Source organism: Aulonocara sp. 'chitande type north' Nkhata Bay, linkage group LG2 (genome assembly GCF_057382095.1).
Source record: "Aulonocara sp. 'chitande type north' Nkhata Bay isolate Kocher_YH1m ecotype deep benthic linkage group LG2, A_spYH_male_GT1.1, whole genome shotgun sequence".
Taxonomy (NCBI): domain Eukaryota; kingdom Metazoa; phylum Chordata; class Actinopteri; order Cichliformes; family Cichlidae; genus Aulonocara; species Aulonocara sp. 'chitande type north' Nkhata Bay.
The window spans coordinates 2890402-2909539 of record NC_141345.1 but is presented as its reverse complement, the minus strand read 5'-3'; the positions used below and the strand labels follow the sequence as shown (position 1 = coordinate 2909539).

Sequence of the window (19138 nt, the reverse complement as noted above, 5' to 3'; positions counted from 1 at the left end):
CATATGAGCTTTAAAAGCCAGGTGAAAAAGACGACACCAGGACTTCATAGATTTGATCATTTACCTTCTCCGGAGCTGAGGCGGACACCTCCCAGGAATTCATTGCTGTGCAAGGACTCTTTGTCCCACACAGTCAGCTCCAGACACATCTCCTTCAGCTGCTCCAGAGTCAGCTCCTTGTACACGAATGTTTCATTGTAGTGGGGGTTCAGGCTCTTCTTCATAACTGGAGTCTTCCTCTTTGAGTTCTTTGCCTTAGTTGGGAACAGGTAGCTGCAAAGCCACAAACACCAAACTAATTTAAAAAATACAAATTCCCGTTTAAAAACCATGAGTGAGTTTATTTATTTTTTATTGGTTTAAGAATTGGACAGGTGATCACCAACCCCTTCACAAAGCTATCCGATGTGCCTCCTGACTTCATTGCCATCAAATTCTTTGCCTCCTTTATTAGGACATGCAGCTCTCCTCCTTCCTCCACCCTGGCTTTTTTGTCTGAACGGGAGAACAGACGAGCTCAGAAATTTGAAGCAAAGCCAGAGATAGAAACAGCCACTTTTTTTTTTTACCTTTGGTTTTCTCAGCTGTTTGCTTTTTAGGTGTGACAAACTTCAAGGAGATAATCAATTCCCCTTTGTACTGAGCAAAAGCTGAAGGTGGCACAACAGAGGCTGCCTGTTTGAAAAGACAAAAAAAAAAGAAAAAAAAAAGTTAATTTGTACACATGCCAATGTACTAACATGGAAACTCAAACCTGTAAATATATAAGACAACATCTGTAACAGCCAGGCTCTTTTCTTCATAGCTAATCAATACTGTTGCTTTGATTTAAATTGATTGACATTTGGGCTGCTCACTCTGGTCTGTAATGTGCTTTTTATTATTCTTGCTGCTTGCTGAAGCCATCATTTTGTCCGGTCTCCTGCACAAAAGCCACTGCTTTCATCCAAATGCACTGATCTACAGGTCAATAAGTTTCAGGGCGTTTTCCCACCTGCAGTGTTTAGTCCATTTATGCTTTGTATTCTGTGGCAAGGGTCTGTACGGGCTAGCATCTAGCTGTGAAATAAATTTTTCATCTTCTCCAACAGTCCAGAACACAACACCTCCTTTCTGCATTTACTGTTGTTGCTTCTGCCACAGACACATCAGGCCAATAAGCAGACTGATTACTCTCTATCTAGTGACGCATTTTGTTTTGCTTGGAGTGCACTTGGATTTTTTCTTTGTGTAAAAACAAATCAAATCACAGTGAAAAGCTACAAACTCATCAATGAATTCTGACCAGATTTAACAAACTATAGGTGTTAAAATGCCCTCAATGAAAAGCAGCAGTCCACAGAGGAAGACTGCTAGTGTGGATGCAGACAACGTGTAAAGCGTGTTCACTGTGGCTTTATCTCTAAGTAATAAAGAAAAATAAATCCAGCAAAAATGCAGGGCAATAGAGCACAAGCGCAAACGCTTCATCTAAATCAGCCCTCACCTGGTTTTACAGTGCTGCTTACAAAGACTCCCATGGTATGATCAATATTTTAGAGATCAAATTAAAGTTACATGAGCTTTATTAAGATTTCTTTACTGAACTTTCTATAATTAAACCTCAGACAGCAACTGCCAGCTCAACCAAAGGTAATTTCTACAGTAAACAGCTCAAACTGGACCTTGTGATAACACAGCAGTTAGGTTTTACTGGTTTTCACAGATCATGTGACTTTACCCAAACAACTGCAGTTTATTGTCCATGTTGTAGATACCCGTATGATGCAATTCATAAAGGAAGAGACATCATTCACAGCAGCGTTGATAGAATTATAAATTAGTACAAAGGCTATTATTTCAGCCTGATAAAGGAAGGGGCTACCTGGTGCAGCTCTCCTTTGCTTAGAGACCCTTCATTCAAATTCTAGTTAATTCATAAAATGTTACATGGCTCTGGATAAAACAGTAAGCTGATGATGAGTGGTGAGGAAGGAGTAAATGTTTCAAATAGAAGGGAGACATTGCCTGTGTGAGGTCTCCTCACTTTAAAGTAATTGAGGTTTAAAGGTCACAGTGTCACTAAGAGAGGAATCTATCAGCAAACACCTGCTGGCATTTTGCAGATAAACCAATTAAAATCAATATTTTAATTTGTTAACCGTTTCATCTAAAATGGTCCAGCTTTGTTTGTATTAGTCACATGGTCGAGGTAGTCATTCAGGCTTCCTTCAGTGCTTAAACTGGGTGGGGCATCAGTGCACGCCCCCGATACGCAGTTTAAAATGTGTGCAAACTCCACCTATTCAGCACAACGCAGATGTACACTCTGCATCGGACCTCATGGGTAAACAAGCCATTTGTTGAGTTTCAACATAGCTACAAGAAAACTCCTTAAAGAGCACAGAATCTCTGCTCTACCTTTGCCAGGAGAGCCATGCGCTCCTCCTGTGGGGAGTCGAGGTCTCTGCAGTCCAAGGGGATCTCCACCTCTCCCAAGAAGGCGTTGCGGCTGAGGCGACCATGATGCCAGACTGATATCGAGAGGGAGCGAGTGGACAACTGAGAGCGGTTGATAGAGTACTGGTAGAAGAAGAGAGGAGACGTGATGATCAAAAGCCTGGTAGATAATTCTCCAACGCGTGGCTTTGAGGAGCTTTTTAGCCCATAGTTGAATCTCGTCAGCTCACCAGGATGCCACAACCCACACAGTTATTCGCCGCTCACATTTTCAGTGAAATGTGCAATATTCACAAAAAACAAACCATTTTTTTTTTTTTTTTATACTGAATATGTATTGACCCATAACTGATTGACCCAAAATGCCCATTTTAAGCCAAACCCTGATCTGCTTCTGAAACAGCTTTGTAGTTTCAAATTATAATTTACAATCTGGTTAAACAATATGATCTCAGGTGTGGGTGGTGAAATAATTCACACCACTGCTACTGCTTCAACCTCCAAATGTGGACATTTCAGTCTTTTAAAAGTAGACAGGAACACAAACTATGACGTGAAAAATTGAGATTATTTAACAACAAAAAAAACAAAACATGTTGAGATGGATCTTTCTGGTTAATTTCCCTGTCAACAGTTTGCTACTCTGCTTAAGCTGACTCTACACTGAAGGCTGGGACTAAAATCAATATTTGACAACAGCTACTCTAATCTGCAAAGTCAATATCAACCTTAAGGTCTCCGTAGGTGCGGTCATTATTTGCAGCAGACGTGGCGCAAGGTCGCTAATAAGGGAGCGTCTTTAAGTCAACAGGGTAAGATCAACAGTTGGAGTCCAGTTAGGCATGAGAAAAATGATAAATCATCACCTTTAAAGTTTCACTGTAGACTGGGTTTATAATGTTTCTCTTGGTGCTGGTTTTCTTTTTGCTCTGGCGAGATTTGTCAGGGAGCAGATAACATTTGACATAGCTGTAACATAAACACAGAAGCAGGTCAAATCATGAGTCTCCCTGTCATTATTACTGCTCATCTGTTGTATCTCCTGACTAAATGCTGAGAAAAATGTTTGTCTGTTGACACTCAATTTCCTGTGAAGCTCAACTAATCAGCTCTGGGATGTGTTTACTGAGACTCAGTAAACACAGTAACCTCTTATCGACATTGATCAAAGCTTTGCTTACATTACTGAGGGGTGTGTGCGCAGTAGAAAAATGTGTAGTTTTTAGGCACAATCAACAGTGCTGCTTAATCTGAAGGTTAAAGTTTGACTAAACTTCGCTTTTAATTTTAAATTCTGCCAGTTGGAGATCGATGTAGGTTTGGAGTGTAGTGAAAGCTCTTACGGGTTGCAGACACTCCGTGCAGCATCGCCATAAGCCAGCTGATGACACTCCTTGATGAAGACCTGGAGGCTCTGGCTGCTCTCGTCGTAACTTACAGAGAACACAACATCTCCCTTCACCTCCACACTGTCAAAGTCTCCAGCTTCACTGTAAAGGCTCATCATGCTGCCCAGTGTGCTCTGCATGATAACAAACGATCATTAACGATGCCTGCATTTGTTTCAAGTTGATGACAAATATTCAATTTTAGTTAATAAGTGGAGAAACAGACTCAGTGCTTCAGTTTAAAAAGTAATAGCAAGGGAACAAAGAAGCTACAGATTGAGAAAAATTCTACAAAGATACAGAAAGATTGTTAGGGACAAATTGAGTTAAGCATTGTCAGGATGTTTCGTAAATCCATATTAATAGCATTAAAGTTGTCTTGGTGACAGCTTTGCCTTCTATTCAGGCTCTGGTAACTATAGAAACACTTTGCTGGACTCGCACTATCGGTTTTGCACTTCCTAACGCGCTAGAGGATTTCCTGAGGTTAAAGATCCTTGTTCAGATAAGTAAGTATCAGCTCTGTTATGAGACACGTAATGAGCTGCACTTCAAAAACTACTTGAGAGACCTAATGCGAGTTCTGTCATTACTTTACCTTTGAGCCACGCAGGCTGGAGGAATTTGAGTTCATCGTTCTTCTATGAAAGCTAACCAAGCTGTCGATATCTTCTTCCTCTTCTTCATCTTCCTGCGGCACCACAATACACACTTAGCAAGTTTATCATACACACACAGACTTTGAGACCCAGCAGAATCATCTAGTTTCAAAAAGGTATTTGAGGTTTTCAGAAAAATAAAAGTTGATTTAATAACCATTTAGCTATTGACTAAATACCCACCAAATTACCGATCAAACCAATGGCATTTTAATTTAAAGGGCAGAATATATCAAAATTTATTGATCACCAAATGGATTGACCTGGATTTTGCTAACACAATGCACACTTTTCCAGCAAAAAAGATCTCCAATGATGGATGAAGGGCGTGCCCAACAGTTTCTCTAGCTTTCCAATTTACACTCACTTCACAAAGTGAGTGGCTAGCAATGTAGACGTGAGAGGCTTAGGGGTTAGCCTCCTGTTGCATGCCCAACCACCACCTTTATGCAAGTTATTACACAACCGCCTCCATCACTTAACAGACAGACAAGATTTCATCTGGAGGGACCGTCTTTGAAAATGTTCACAGTTATTGCTCTTTTAAAATAACAGAATGCCACCTCTCGCCTGCCTTTGCCACTCAACCTTGTGAAAGTTAATCTGGCTTGAATGCTGTTGATATCCACCACGAGAACAACTACTTTTGATCAAATCTAACAGCCCAGAATGTCACTTCTTCTGCCCTTGTCATCACCTCTGCTGTCAAAAATCATCCTTAGACATACTTAAACATCCTCTGAAACTGGAAAGGTAGCACTGGGGATTAAAAGAAGGCAATAAAATGGTTGCAGGATCCGTTTTTGATGATTCTTTCACATAGCTACATTGATGGAAACAATGTTATCCTTGGTAATTAACTTTAATGTGACATTATAAAATCTAAGCAGCTACACACACACTCGCCTGTATATCCAAGCCTGGTACAGATCTGCTCCTTTTGCCCAGTGATGCCTCTGATGTGTCACGTTCATTACGCAGGTCCAGTGTTGATGCATACTCTAATGAACACACCAGCAATTAAATACATATAATGAATACAGAAAAACAAACAAACACATTTTTGTTGTGATTACGGGGAACAACACTGCACATGTTAACAGACAATACAAACCTGCAGGTTTTGTGCCTCGCTTGATGCTCTTCTTAAAGAGTCTATCAACATCCAGCTCTGGGTTTACAGTGGAGGATTTTACTTCTGGGGCCTAAAGTGACCAGAAACAAGATGCAGTCAGAGAAGAAGGTGGCGAAAATATTTCAAACAATGAAAACTATCTTACAGTGTTGATCTCTGCGTTGGTGGTTTCACTGCTGACAGTATCTGCTTTGATGGAGACAGTCAGACTGGAATTACTGGATCCTACTGGGCTGGTTCGAACAAAGCTGTTCTCCTTCCTGGTTGGCAAAAGAAACAGACATTTAACAACTACAATAAAGACCTTTTTTGTTCTAATATACAAATAAAAACTTTTAGTTTTGTAAAGAAGTCCCATTAGCCTCAGATTTGTGTTTCATTTCAGTTGTGTGACCTCAGTTCTGAAATCGAGAATGGGAGAGCACTTTAATTAAAACTACTTTGGTGGATATTTGAGGCCTGTGACCCTACTTAGCATACAAACTGAAAACTGTATTAGAAACAAGCCCCCAGCTGGGCTTCCTAATTTAGATGGGATATTATGCTGTTCATGATCCCATTTCTAAGGATATAGCACAAATCAACACATAATTATACTGACAGTAACACGAACAAGTGTGAAGTCCAAGGTCAGATATGATGGAAACTTTGTTTAGATATACTAGGGCCTTACTTTGCAATAGTTTCTCATTTTTTTAAGTACCAACACAACTTAGAAATGATTAACAACTAGGTGAATATAGGAGATTAAATATGCTGCTTTACTATACTGCAACATCACTGAACTTTTGAGAATATTTACATTGTAATAAGTTCTTTCTTTAGTACACAAACATTTCAGGCTTAATAACAATCAAATGTAGGTTAAAATGGCTTTAATTGCTCTACTTTCTCATAACGCTGTCACATAAATATCATTATCTGTTAGTTTAAAAACACAGTCTGAGTTTTTCAACTTTTATGATCAGACCCCACTTTGATCTTAACGGTGTCAGACTAAATACTCTACTCAATTAGGAGCTAAACACCATGTAGAAGAGAGCTAAATGCTGCTATTCCGGTCTCAAAAATTGCTATTTGATCAGCTACATCTGGGTTTACCTTGGTTGCTCAGGCTCGGGGGTCACACGGCCAGACTCCGTCTCAGTTTTAACGCTGGCTATACTGGAACTTTCTACAGACTCCGTGTCACTGCGATTTGAGTTTGATTGGACCTTTAATTCTTCCTCCTCCTTTGATTCCAATGATGCCCTTGAAGTGATGGATCCAATATAACTGCTTGAATTACTGTCAACAAAAATGCGAGTTTGAGAAGTGGTTTAATGAACATTTTTAAAACCAGACAAAACTGATGTTAAGAGTGACAGCACACCTGTTGTCAACCATCTGAAGTTTCTGCTTCGTCAGAGACGGATACTTAGGAGGACCTGAATTTATTTCAGAACTACTCAACAGGACTTCACCTGCTGTCTCTCGTTTCTTCGCTATAAACACAGAACAAAAAACAAACAAGAAAAAAAAAAAGTGAACTGTAACGTCACTGCTCTGACTGCAGGCCGGCTGATGTTTACATAACTAGCTCAACAGTTCTACTTCCTGTTAACTGTACTCACATGGCTGCTTCTTTCTCAGGGAGACTCTCACTAGGTCATGCCCAGGTGTTGTAGAGAAACGGTTGACCCGCTGATTGTAGAACCAGTCACCCGTTCTTTTCTTGACATCACTAGAATCCCATATAAATATTCATCAGTTAACTAACAGATTTGTTAATGGTTATCCAACAAGGTGTGAGCAGTATGTGACCAATATGTGAGAGTGCAGAACACGACATATATAGTGATTATCCTGAAAACAAGCAGTTCTGGGTTTTCATTGATGTTTCTGTTAATGCCCAAAAAATGTTGCAAGACAACGAGGAGAGGAAGAGATGAGTGGTGAGATACATTTCACACTGCATAGCTGATCATCAACAGATGTGGTTTGCAAGACCAACAGTGATTTTTCATACAAATATTTGGTTATTTATTACTACTATATTGACAAATACAGTAAAAATCTAAAACAAATGGGTTAAACCAGATACTCTGTCTGGATGGCACCAATAATATTGTGAGAAAGTTTAGAGTCATTTTTCACCAGGATGTCCTTTAACGCACACATAAAACAAAACTTTAGGACTGCCTTCTTTCATCTGTTCAGTACGGCCAAAAATGACATAACATCTAATTACTCTGTTACTCCAGAGTTGGACTATTGTAATTACCCATTATCAGGTTATTCTAAAAGCTCATAGAAAGCCTTTGGTCCAAAAACACCACAACAAGCACTAACAGGAGCTAGAAGGAGAGATCATATTTCTCCTTTGTCAGGTCCCATCACATCTTAAAGACCTCTTAGTATCATATTATCCCTATAAACAACTCAGACTGCAGGCTTACTTCAGGTACCAATCCCTTCTCCTTTGGAACCAGATCTCAGTTCATCTTCAGGAAACACCCTCTCTACTTTTAAGATCAGTTTACAACTTTTTGATAAAGCTCATATTTAGAGCCAGATCAGATGAACCTGAACCATAATTTTGTAATTCTGTTACAGGTTTAGGCTGCTGGGGGCACTTTGTATTATACACAATGCAAAATAAAACCTAGCAAATCATCATTAGTCTCAAAAGCAATTCATGCGCTGTCACTTCACGTGACAGAGCAATTCATGTGTCTGTTGAACTTGGATGAATACCAAAAGCAGCTCTTCCAGTGGCTAGTCAAAACCTCCCAGATGCTGTCCGCTGACTTATCCAAGTTACACAAAAATGTTCATGTATCATAGAAGTGCCTGACATGTAGGAACACCCAAGAAGACAAACAGCTGACTGGCACTGTGTCACCTGGAAACCTGAAGGACCAATCCTATAGCATCTTTGTAAGCCACTGCAAACCTGCATCAATGATGAGCTATATTCATAACTGAGCTAATTAATGGGCAGAAATGAATTGAAAGGCCACATATTTCTGAGGCAATGCAGACTTTAAAGCTCAGTGGGCTATCATACTCAAGAATTGGCAAAACCAAATTTTTCCTGGTTAAGAATTGGCTTAACCAGGAAAAACTGGTTTAGCCAATTTAAATAAAAATATCAATAAAAATCTTTTACCCTTCAAATCACCAAAGAGAAAAATGACAATAGAGTTTTAATTGCTTTAATATGTGATTAAAAAATTACCATTATAATTTTCTGGTCAGTATCTGCATTCAAAACTACACAACCTGCTCTCAAAGTTGGTGAGGATTTTGGACAAGGATGAAATATTTCTTTTCAGCCACAATGGGCACCTTAAATTATTCTGAACCAATCTTATACATCGTCCTAAAAATATTCGTTTGTGTGTAAAATGTGGAAGAAAATCTACAGCTGAAAATTGTCAAGGCAGTTTGCTTTGAGAAATGGCTGCTTAAGTATTTAAATATTCAGAAGCACGAATGGGAATCTTACTTGGGCTTTGATGGAAATCTCTCAAATATAAAACATCAACCTAACCCCACACACCCTGTTCTTTGAAGATACAATATTTGTTTAATTTAAAACGTTTCTTACGATTCTTTGGCACACACGTTGCACAGCCAGGATCCATCGGGCAGGACCATCCGGCAGTTGCGACATACGACGTGATTGCACATCTTACACTGGCTGGAAAAAACAGTCAGTCGGCTCAAAGGCTCCAGGCATCGGCCACAGCTATGCTGACTGTATTTTTCACTGGCACGTTTGGCCCCTTTCCTCTTAACATCCTGCAGCTCTGTCTTCAACTTCCTGAGCCAAACACGCCACACAAATGCCACATAGTCAGTTTCACTTAAACAGTCATATGGCAAAGTAAACATTTTGCTGGATTTCTTTAAAAGAACAAAACAAAACAACCCAAAAACAAACAGTACATGAAGTAAGTTTTTAAACATATACTTTTTGTAAATGTTAAAGTATAATTTTATTTCAGAACTTGTGGTCATTATCAAGGTGTAGTCCATAAATATTACTCAATTACTGTAAAGCCTGATATAAAGTAGTAATAGTGCGAGACAAGAATTATGAAATTAAAATAATATGTACAGTGTCTTTGTTACTCAGCTTCTAGTGTAAATTTGTCTTGTGCATTAAAGAACTTGGGCGGAATGTTGTTTAATTTTTTTAAATACTTGTGCAAATAAAATGAGACATTGTTGCTGATAACAAGATTAGACTTTACTGCAATACTTCAATTCAGCAAAATATGTTAACTTCAGAGGGCAGGTGGATTAAATTCATCTGCATTAAGCAAAACTGACAATTTGGTAAATTGTCAGTTTTGAACAAATTTCTAATCTGTAATGTACAACCCACCCCAACACATGTTTACGACTTACAGTGTACAACAACAGAAAAGATTTACAAAAGCAGGACAAATGCCTAAAAGGCTTAAATATCTTAAATTACAGAATAAACTTAAGCAATGAAGACTGAACATTATAAACACTAGAAATTAAACATCTTAGCAAAATACTGAATGTGTCTCAATACAGTCAAAATATTGGCCTCAGTTCTCTATAGCCGAGTCCTCAGTCTAACAATCCTGCACTGAAATCTCTGCAGAGGTTTCTGGAACGACTTCGCCTGCTTCCAAAGTGCACAGTCAGACGAGGCTTTAAGTTCTTTTTCTTTAACAGAAGAACTTAAACTGCAACAACACTTGCATCAAACAGAACATGCATGCATTTTTTTAACCTTACCGAACACCTATACTGTTTAAAATATGTTGTCTATAATATGTTTTATGATGGGCCAGATGAAGGCCACAACATGAAACATATCAGATAAACAAACCGTATGTATTCCCGGAGCTTTAGCTTCTTCAGGTTCTTTTGACTGCTAATTTTATACAGTTGCAGTTTTTAAAATGTCCTGGTGACCACATCAATGCTAATGTAGATCATACTTTAATATAAGTGCAAAGTTTTGTTGTTTTTTCCTTTTATAAAGAAGGAGCTTTGAAGTAGAAACACTCCATGCTTCATATGATGCACCGAGTGTTTCTTCTACACACCTCTTCACTCTGTTCGTATGTACACCACTTTGTATTTATTAGTCATTAATAATCTCTGGCTCTCTTCCACAGAGTGTTTTACGTTTGTCTTTCTCCCCTTCCTCACAACCGGGTCATGGTAGGTGGCTGCCCATCCTTGTGTCCTGCTGGAGGTTTTGTCCTGTTTAAAGAGAGATATTTTCTTCCCACTGTCACCAAGTGCTTGCTCATAGGAGCTCATCTAAATTTGTGGTCTTCTTTTCTCTTTACAGTACAAAAGTGCCTTGAGGTGACTCTTGCTGTGATTTGGTGCTCTATGGATAAATATGAGTTGAAGTAAAAGTGAGCAGTCTCAGATACTTTTCAAGATGCTCGTCAAGCGCCAATAGCTCCAGAATGACTTAATGATATCTAGCACTGCACAGTGCACTGTTGCCTCATGGTAACAGGGTCCCTACTTTGAGGGAGTTTGCATGTTCTCCCCATGTCTGCATTTGTTACTCGAGGTAGTTCAACTTCCTTTCAGAGTCCAAAGACATGCACATTTGGTTAACTGGCGATTCGAAATCAGCTGATGTAAGATAAAACGCTTTACATGTATAGAATGAAGTTCTCTACAAATATATTTTTAGTTTTAAGCACTCTGAGTGAACAGTAAGTGTGGAAAAGCACTACATTGCAAGTACATTACATAGTGTTTTCTTCATAATGATGCAAGACGGGGGACCTATGGACAAGGTTTCCAAACAATATTAAATAGATGAAAACAGAGGCTCATTCAGAAAGCGACTAAAGCAATATCTGTGGAATTTTAATCCAGTTGCAACTGACACATTACAGTTTTTGATTGCTATTGTTATTTTATTGTATTAGTTTTGTCATTACATTTCTTTTTGCAGCGTTGATATTTTGAATAGATGTGCATTTTGTTAAAACTAAATGGAATTCTAATAAAAACAAAACAATCAGCAACAGTCAAACAATGAATCCAGATGCATCTAATACTGTAAGAGACAGCAATAAGTATCTAGAGCCAACACATTAACAACAGTGACACTGACAGTGTTTTTGTTTTGTTTTTTTCTTTAAAAATAAAATCAGATTACAATATCTATATCTTTTGTTCTCCTATTTTTGTCTATTATTTTTATCTATGAAAACCACAAAGCCACCATGCCAATATTACTTTAACTGGATTAAGCTACTATCATCCAGCTCTTAGTTGAACCCTGACAATAAATATCAAGTCCCTACAAGTATCAAATGCCAACTGGGCAAATTTCTAAATAATTAAAATACTATCTGAAAAGTTGAATATAACGCATGGGAATACTTTTGTGAAGTAAAAATGGCTAAAAATAAAACAAAATAGAAGTGCAGTAAAAAAATAAATATATAAGCGGCAGATATGAGTTGATTTTGGTACTTCTAACAACTAAATAACAAGTGACTAACTGACAGGTGTGGAAAAATTAGGAGCCTCTTCTCACCGCACACGCTGGTCCTCAGCCTGTCTCAGCTTCTCATCTCGTCGCAGCACCTCCAGGATCAGCTCCCGCTCGGATTCAGACAGGAAGCCCAGGTTTATCATGTCAACAGCCTCTGGCATGGCGTCTGTATCCAAGAACCCTTAGTGCAGGTGAACTGGCTCAATCGAGTCACTTTTACATCGAGATGTCACTGAGGACAAAGCAAGAACATCAGGAGTTGAGCGTTTATGCAAAAAGTGTTTTTTTTAATTAAACCTTCCAACTAATGCTTGACTTTACTACAGGACAACCTGCTTTCCTATGATCTCCTGTAATGCAAGCTCACCAGAGCCCTTGAGTGAAAACAGGAACTTAGTGACTCGAATCCCTGTGACGACAATACAGCCAGACAGAAACAGTTGTGTTTATGTGGTTTTAATCAAATAACTGGGAGACGACTGAGTGACCTTTCCTTCTTCCTGTTGGCTTCCATACAGGGAAGTTGCTGCTGCCAGTATGCCATCCTGCATAACTCAGCTGGAGATTTCTCATTGGATTATTTAAATCTCATGCCAACATCAACAGCAAAGCTTGCCTGGTGGGAATACTGATAAAACAACCAGGAATACTTTCTATTTCAAGAGACGACTCTGGAAGTTTCTGGCTGAAATGACCTAAAGAAGAACCAGGATGTGAGAGGATTTTAAAATCCCACAGAAAGCCTCTGCCCCGGTGAAAGCAAAAGACAACATGAACTTGGCTACGGTGCATGGTTCCCACCCTCTAAGGATACAGAGAGCAGGGTGGAGTTCAGGAGCTGAAACATTAATTTAAACCCAGCATCAGCCTTGTCATCTGTAATGTCCCCATCTGAAACTTTATGCTCCATTTAAACTCCCCGCAGGGTGATTTAGGCAGGAGCAAAATGAGGCAAGCTGTGAGAAAGCTCCCGTTTCTAAGCACGCGTGGAAAACGTGATAACTTCTTCCTCATTGTTTGAATGCCTGGAGCCTGTTATTATGATGAAGGGTTGAAGAATACCTGCAGGGCAACTTAGTGAGAGAATAAGCTTCAAGGAAACGGTCAATACTCTGAGTTAGTGAGCACGTAATTCTTTACCAATCGTAAACATAAAGGAGGTAAAAGAATTAAAAACAATAAACAACGCTGACAGATTTAAATACAGACTGGAAGAGTTAAAAAAAAGAACTCGACTATGAGTCGCTAACTGCGCCTTATCTGAAAGTCTAATTAACGCTAACGTTACATCAAAAGACCGCCTGAGACTTCCCTTTTTCCTGCTGCACAGACCGGTCTGTAAACTCTACACGTTACAACTGCTGCGAATTTTACTAAATAAAAATAATTTAAAAAAAGGCTCGGACTCATTAAAGGAAATTAAACACACCTGTTGGTAGAAGTCCACGGAGAACAGCCACTATACGACTCGCAACTCACTCCCGAGAGAAAAGACAGGCAAAAGTGATACCAGCAGCACGCGAGCTCACCGCGCGCTCACAATCACACCACCGGGTAGGTACACACAGCTGTACTCTGCTTCGTGGTTAAAACACAACCGTGCCCGAGTCTCCTTAATTGCTGATTTTGTGGCGGAAGATAAGTAAAGTTCGCAGGAGACGCTCAGGAGCGCCTCTCTCTCGCTCCACATTTTCCATGACAGGTGCTTTTCCTTTGCTCTATTTACCGGAGGAGGGCTGGATGTGGAAAATCTCGCCCATATCTTGGTTTCCTTTCTCCCCCCAAGCTGTTTTTTTCTAATCCTTGGAAACTTGGAACAAAGAAAGTGCATGCATATGCGCTTTTCATTAAAATTTGCACCTAAATGTGTGAAATTCAATATGCAAACGAGAGAGAGAGAAGCACAGCAGATAGTTACACATAGTTGTAATACCGGGCTATTATTTGTTGTTAGGGCACAGCCATAAGAGAGCAGAGCATAAAGAAAATGATTTCTGAGTTTTAAAAAATGACAGCAGCTTTTAAGCCTGAAACACATGTCGTTTAAATAAAATAAAAACAACAACAACAAACTTTCAAAGTCCTTTTTGGAAGAAAACCCCTCCCCTTCCTGTTGTTTCATGTCTTATTTTACTGTAAAAGCCCAAAAAATGTTTACTTAGTAAACGCATTTTTGATTATAAGATTGAATTTATCACCACTTATCCCTGCATAAACTATTATTTAGGTTAATACGTTTTTCAGTACATGTAATGTTCTGTTTGTTTTCATGTCTGTTTGATAACTGGGCGGTGGTAGTGACCTCAATCTAAGGCAAACCTAATAAATCTATAGGATTAAAACAAGCTATGCTACCTTGCTATTCTAACTAGACCATGACTTTGATACATGTCAAGTGCTTCAATATTATTAACACATTTAAATGCATAAATAAAGAGAAATAGGATGAAACAGACAGATAAAGAAGGATAAATGACACATTTGAGCACCACAAGCCAGATTAGCTTCATTGCCCCAGGGCATTGATTTCTCCAGGAAGGATGGACCCATCCATCCGTGCAGAACATATCCCCCAATTAAGGTTCAAATCTCTCGTATCAACTTAACTGGATTCAGACCACGTGCCTGCAAAAAGCCAAATCATATGATTCACATAACTTCTCAATGTATGAAAACTGCATTCTGCAGACATTTATTCAGGCTTTTCCTTTAATATGTCATGCATATAGGTCATGGTAGTAAAACATTCCCCCTTTAAAGCAAACAAAAAACAACAACAAGGAGGGTTGTGGATCTTCAATCATGGCAGATTTATGACTAATGCAGAATAACAGTGATAATAGTGTATTTGCTTTCCAATGCAGCCACCCTCAATGGTACTAGTAATCAAACACACCTGAGAAATAGTACAACACAACAATGAGATGCTCTTTAGCAAGGCACAGCCTGACTGTTTAGCTGCTTGCACTGTGACACTGTGACTCTGGTGCACTCGTGAAAGGGATTGGGGATTGCAACTAATTCCTATGAACGAGGAATTTCCAGCGCCGGTCATAAGTCCCTTGCATAAAAGTGAGGCAGGAAACCTGAGGCCTGTACTACGTTCAAAGCAAGTTCACATCTCCATACATTAGCCACAAGATGAGGCAAACCTACGAAGGTGGTTATAAACTCAACATGTCAACCCAGTGTTTCTCATAATCCAGCTACGAGCATGTTCACATGCCAGAAGAGTGCATATTTTAAGATGAGCAAGGTAGAATATTAGAAACATATGAAGAAGTCAAATGCGTCTTGTAATACAGCCACTGCAGGCAAAGCAGCTGTATTAGGAACGTGCTGTATTACAAGATGTGTAAATTCAAAGATTAATCAATATTAAAGCTCCAGGACATTCAAGAGTCTCACATGACTACAACTGCATATTCTGTTAAATTAACCACCTACTGTTTGATGTGTGCAAGATGATTTTAAACCTTATTCTTTCTTTCATAGCAAGTTCAATGTAAGTAAATAAAAAAAAAAATTTAAACCAAAAAAAAAAATTCAATTTAAAGATTGAGTGTTTAAAAAGAAGGCAGATAGATTTCTTAGTGCCCAGACATTTTCATCACTACACAAATGCATGGCGCCACCTCATCAGAACTCAGCACATCTGCACCTAAAGGAAAAAGGACAGTATTTTAAAGATCACAGTGTTAAAGGAGGCATCTACATCCACTGTCAACAAACCTAGAACCACCTAAAATGCATCTTGAGATCCGTTCCCAGATGCTTCAACCCCCACTCACAAATTGTCTGAGGTGACCTCAGTAGCTCACGTGACAGTTAAGTGGGACAGCGTCTTTCACACTTTGGCCCCAGTGAGTCAGGCCCTTTTTCACATGATTGGGTCAAGGATTCTCAGGACAGCCTCCAAGGGGATAATCCTAACTAGGGGTTAAATACCTGGGATTCTATAGCAGTTGTTTTAGAACTAAAGGTGCTTCCTGGATGAGAGACAAACGGTATTGATGAACCTAAAGACGCCCAGTTGTTTCCTTTCTAAGCACTCAAGACTACCATGTCCTGGATGACTGAGAACTTACACAAACATATTCAATTTAAACCTGTAATTTATGTGAGCTTATCAAGTACAAAGCTTTGTTGCTCTGTTCTAGGATTATATTACAATATTAAGGATTAGAAAAAACGCTTTAGAACTGCTTTCAGCTAACAGAAACAAAAACATATGACTACAGTTTCTCCTGAGCATCTACATTTCTTAATCGTGCTCACTGAGGAAAGACAAAAACTAGACCTTCCTTCTACCTGCGCACGTCCATGAGTCCATGGGCTTTTCCACAAGGTAAGGTCAGCAGCATAATTTAACCTGGCAACGCACCCAGAGTAAGAACTGAACCACCTTTGCAAGACTGGAGACCCAGGGTTAACCCCAAAGTTACGTTGCTAAGCCACAAATCCTGCTTTGTAGTACAGGCCTCTGGATAAATAATGGTTGCGGTTGGTTTGTCACAGCCTGACAAATGATTAAACCAGCTTGTGTAGGGTTTGGTTAGAAACGTCTGTTTGTTTAACACCACAGTGTCTGTTTAGTGTTTGTGATGATTACTTTCTCAGGAAGGCCTGCACTCCAAGTCCAGCACGACATGGTGAACATGAGGTGCATATGACTTAACGTGCTCGATGTGCTGGATGTTTGTTGTCCACTGTGTACCATTGAAGTCTTTTAAAAGAGAAGCGAAGTGCTTTGCCGTGTCTTCGGCCCAGGCCTGCCACACCTCTCTGTCTGCTTTTTTCCCAGAAACCTTCTGGGGGGCATCGCCGGCTGTACTGTGCTGTACTGGTGAGGTAACGTTCTGGTGTATATGTAAAACACCTCCTGTTGCTCTCCTGAGCAGTCGACAGGCGACAGACCAGCCGTCCTCAGAGCTTGGTATGAGACCCAGGTTCACTCGGTCAGCGACGCCACACAGCTGGAGCTGGAAAAACCAAAGTTAGACAAAAAGAGGTGATTACAAAAACCTGTATAGCGTATCTTTTTTTCTTAAAGCGGCATAAAAGGCAATTACATTTTTATAATAATGGTAAAAACTCAAACGAAACTTGCTGGTCACACTTGCTGATGATCATTTAATCAAGAGGATTTAATTAGCAGTGCCTGGCTGATACTTGCCTTCTTAATTAAGGGTAAGTAAGGGTGTAGGTACGGCGCACAGTCCTGAGAAATCTATCTCATAGTTAAAATAGATATAGTTTTTATTAGAGGTGGACTTTCTCTGATGAAATAATCATTTCCCAAGGGACCAATCTAAAACTGTAGTATATAAACACCACATGCGGCATAAGATATAACAAATCGATGAACTTTACTTGGCGATTATCTCCTTGGTGAATCGTGCAGCGGTCAGACACTCCGTTTGCCTCGAGGTTTTTCTTTAGAGCTTCGACAGCGTTGGGGTTCCACTCACAAGCATGAACGTGACTGGCCTTTGCATGCACCAGATATGGGAGAGTGAAGTATCCAATACCTGAAGTAAGGCACAAATGGGAAAATTAAACAACAATATGCATCATAACTCGGTTGCTTTTAGGTAGCACACAGCTGTAAGAGCAGTACATGAGCAGTGAACTCAGCTGCACCTCCATTTGATTCAGAATTCAAGGAAACGACATCAGTCAGTAACTTTATTTCATATCTACTAAAATGGGTCCTTTTAACCTTCAAAAAGTTACATTTACCACAGATTCCTTTTATTGCAATCGTATAATATATTTTCCAGTTTTATTACCTGCATATAAATCCACTACAGTCTCCCCTCTGCAGTCAAATCCAGCCACCCGGAGCTTCTCTGTTATGTTTCCAGCCGAGAACATGCACTTGGTAACATCAAACTCATAACTGAAACAAATGTGAAGCACACATTTTCACACACATTTTAGTCTAATAAGCATGTCCCCAAGTGCTGAAATCTATGACTGATTATTACCTAATGCCATTGTCTACATGTTTGACCCAGCTGTGCTCTCCTAGCAGCATCGTCACCTCAGGAGATCTAAATCCATCTCTTGAAATCCTCCTGATCTTTGCTAGGCGCTTTGCTCCCAGTCCTCTGGCCACTGTGCTCCAAAGCTGTTGATCTAAATGAGTTAAAAAGTAGCCAGTGAGCCTCCTCATGAATTATTCTGTACATTTAGCGGTAAAGTAAAACGTGGTGCAGTTTGAGATCAGTAGCTACCCATGTTTTCCCATAATGGCAGAACAAAACAAGTGTCTCCCAGCAGGACTAGGTCTCCATGTCGCTGGAAACTGCGAGGGATGTCTCTCTTCAGCTCTTCTGTCCATCTTTCACCATGAGACTCCAACAGCTCCTGGAGGACTTTCTCCAGTTTACTACTACTCGCCCTTCCTTTCTCTTTTTTTGACTGCAGAGCAGACTGTGATGAAAGCAGGACAGAAATGAAAATATTCACAGAAAAAAAAACAGCTATTACATTTTAAAGCTTGCTGTTAATAATAATTCGTTCAGCTTTAATTACCTTACTCCAAACTACTTCAAAATCATCATCTGAAGCCACAGTGGTCCTGAAAGACTGAAGATCGAGCTGGGACAAACAGGATGCTAAAATGGGCAGGAGGACTGTCCCATCTGAGTCTTTCACTAAACTCAAACTCAGGTCCAGAGCCCCTTTGGACTGTAGTGACCTCCTGTGAAATAAAATGCATGTTAAATATAATGTCAAAGTTATTTCAAACAGGCTGTTTGTTCAAATCAATCAGCTCCTTTTGATCTAATGCTAATTGCTAGCTGCCGTTGATAGCAATGACCAAATCGTGGATTACCTGAGCTTCTGAGCCTGACACTGAGGCACACGAAGGCATGGCACACTGTCCATCTGTAAACAAACAAATCAGCTCTATTTACGTTTAGATTACGATGCAAACAAAGACCAGATGCACGTCAACAACCGGGTAGAAGCTTCCCTACTAGACACAACCCGTGTTTCCAGTCGG

At 39.7% G+C, this 19138-nt stretch overlaps 2 protein-coding genes across 3 annotated transcripts in view; both read right to left on the bottom strand.

Annotated features, from left to right (window-relative positions):
• The window catches only part of sytl4 (synaptotagmin-like 4), a 15149-nt gene extending 2851 nt beyond the window's left edge, over window positions 1-12298 (bottom strand). Inside the window, exons 1-15 of the mRNA XM_086301845.1 lie at window positions 12166-12298; window positions 9214-9429; window positions 7235-7344; window positions 6994-7105; window positions 6723-6908; window positions 5767-5881; window positions 5601-5691; window positions 5393-5487; window positions 4426-4518; window positions 3783-3961; window positions 3306-3408; window positions 2401-2562; window positions 570-675; window positions 387-495; window positions 65-273 (exon numbers count right to left, since the gene is read on the bottom strand). Coding sequence (XP_086157971.1) covers window positions 65-273; window positions 387-495; window positions 570-675; window positions 2401-2562; window positions 3306-3408; window positions 3783-3961; window positions 4426-4518; window positions 5393-5487; window positions 5601-5691; window positions 5767-5881; window positions 6723-6908; window positions 6994-7105; window positions 7235-7344; window positions 9214-9429; window positions 12166-12284 — 2005 coding nt within the window. The 5' untranslated portion in view covers window positions 12285-12298. The remainder of the gene's footprint in view (window positions 1-64; window positions 274-386; window positions 496-569; window positions 676-2400; window positions 2563-3305; window positions 3409-3782; window positions 3962-4425; window positions 4519-5392; window positions 5488-5600; window positions 5692-5766; window positions 5882-6722; window positions 6909-6993; window positions 7106-7234; window positions 7345-9213; window positions 9430-12165) is intronic.
• On the bottom strand, window positions 12253-19138 carry tyw2 (tRNA wybutosine-synthesizing protein 2). 2 transcript variants are annotated; one of them, XM_086301800.1, is made up of 8 exons: window positions 18968-19138; window positions 18664-18832; window positions 18363-18561; window positions 18114-18264; window positions 17916-18025; window positions 17497-17654; window positions 16736-17105; window positions 12253-12355 (listed from the first exon to the last, which is right to left on the bottom strand). In XM_086301800.1, the coding sequence occupies exons 1-7, from the start codon at window positions 19018-19020 to the stop codon at window positions 16740-16742; spliced, it is 1206 nt and encodes a 401-aa protein (XP_086157926.1). In that variant the 5' UTR covers window positions 19021-19138; the 3' UTR covers window positions 12253-12355; window positions 16736-16739. The 2 variants fall into 2 exon arrangements, with proteins under 2 accessions (XP_086157926.1, XP_086157917.1); XM_086301791.1 differs by lacking the exon at window positions 12253-12355 and having other exon boundaries at window positions 14621-17105.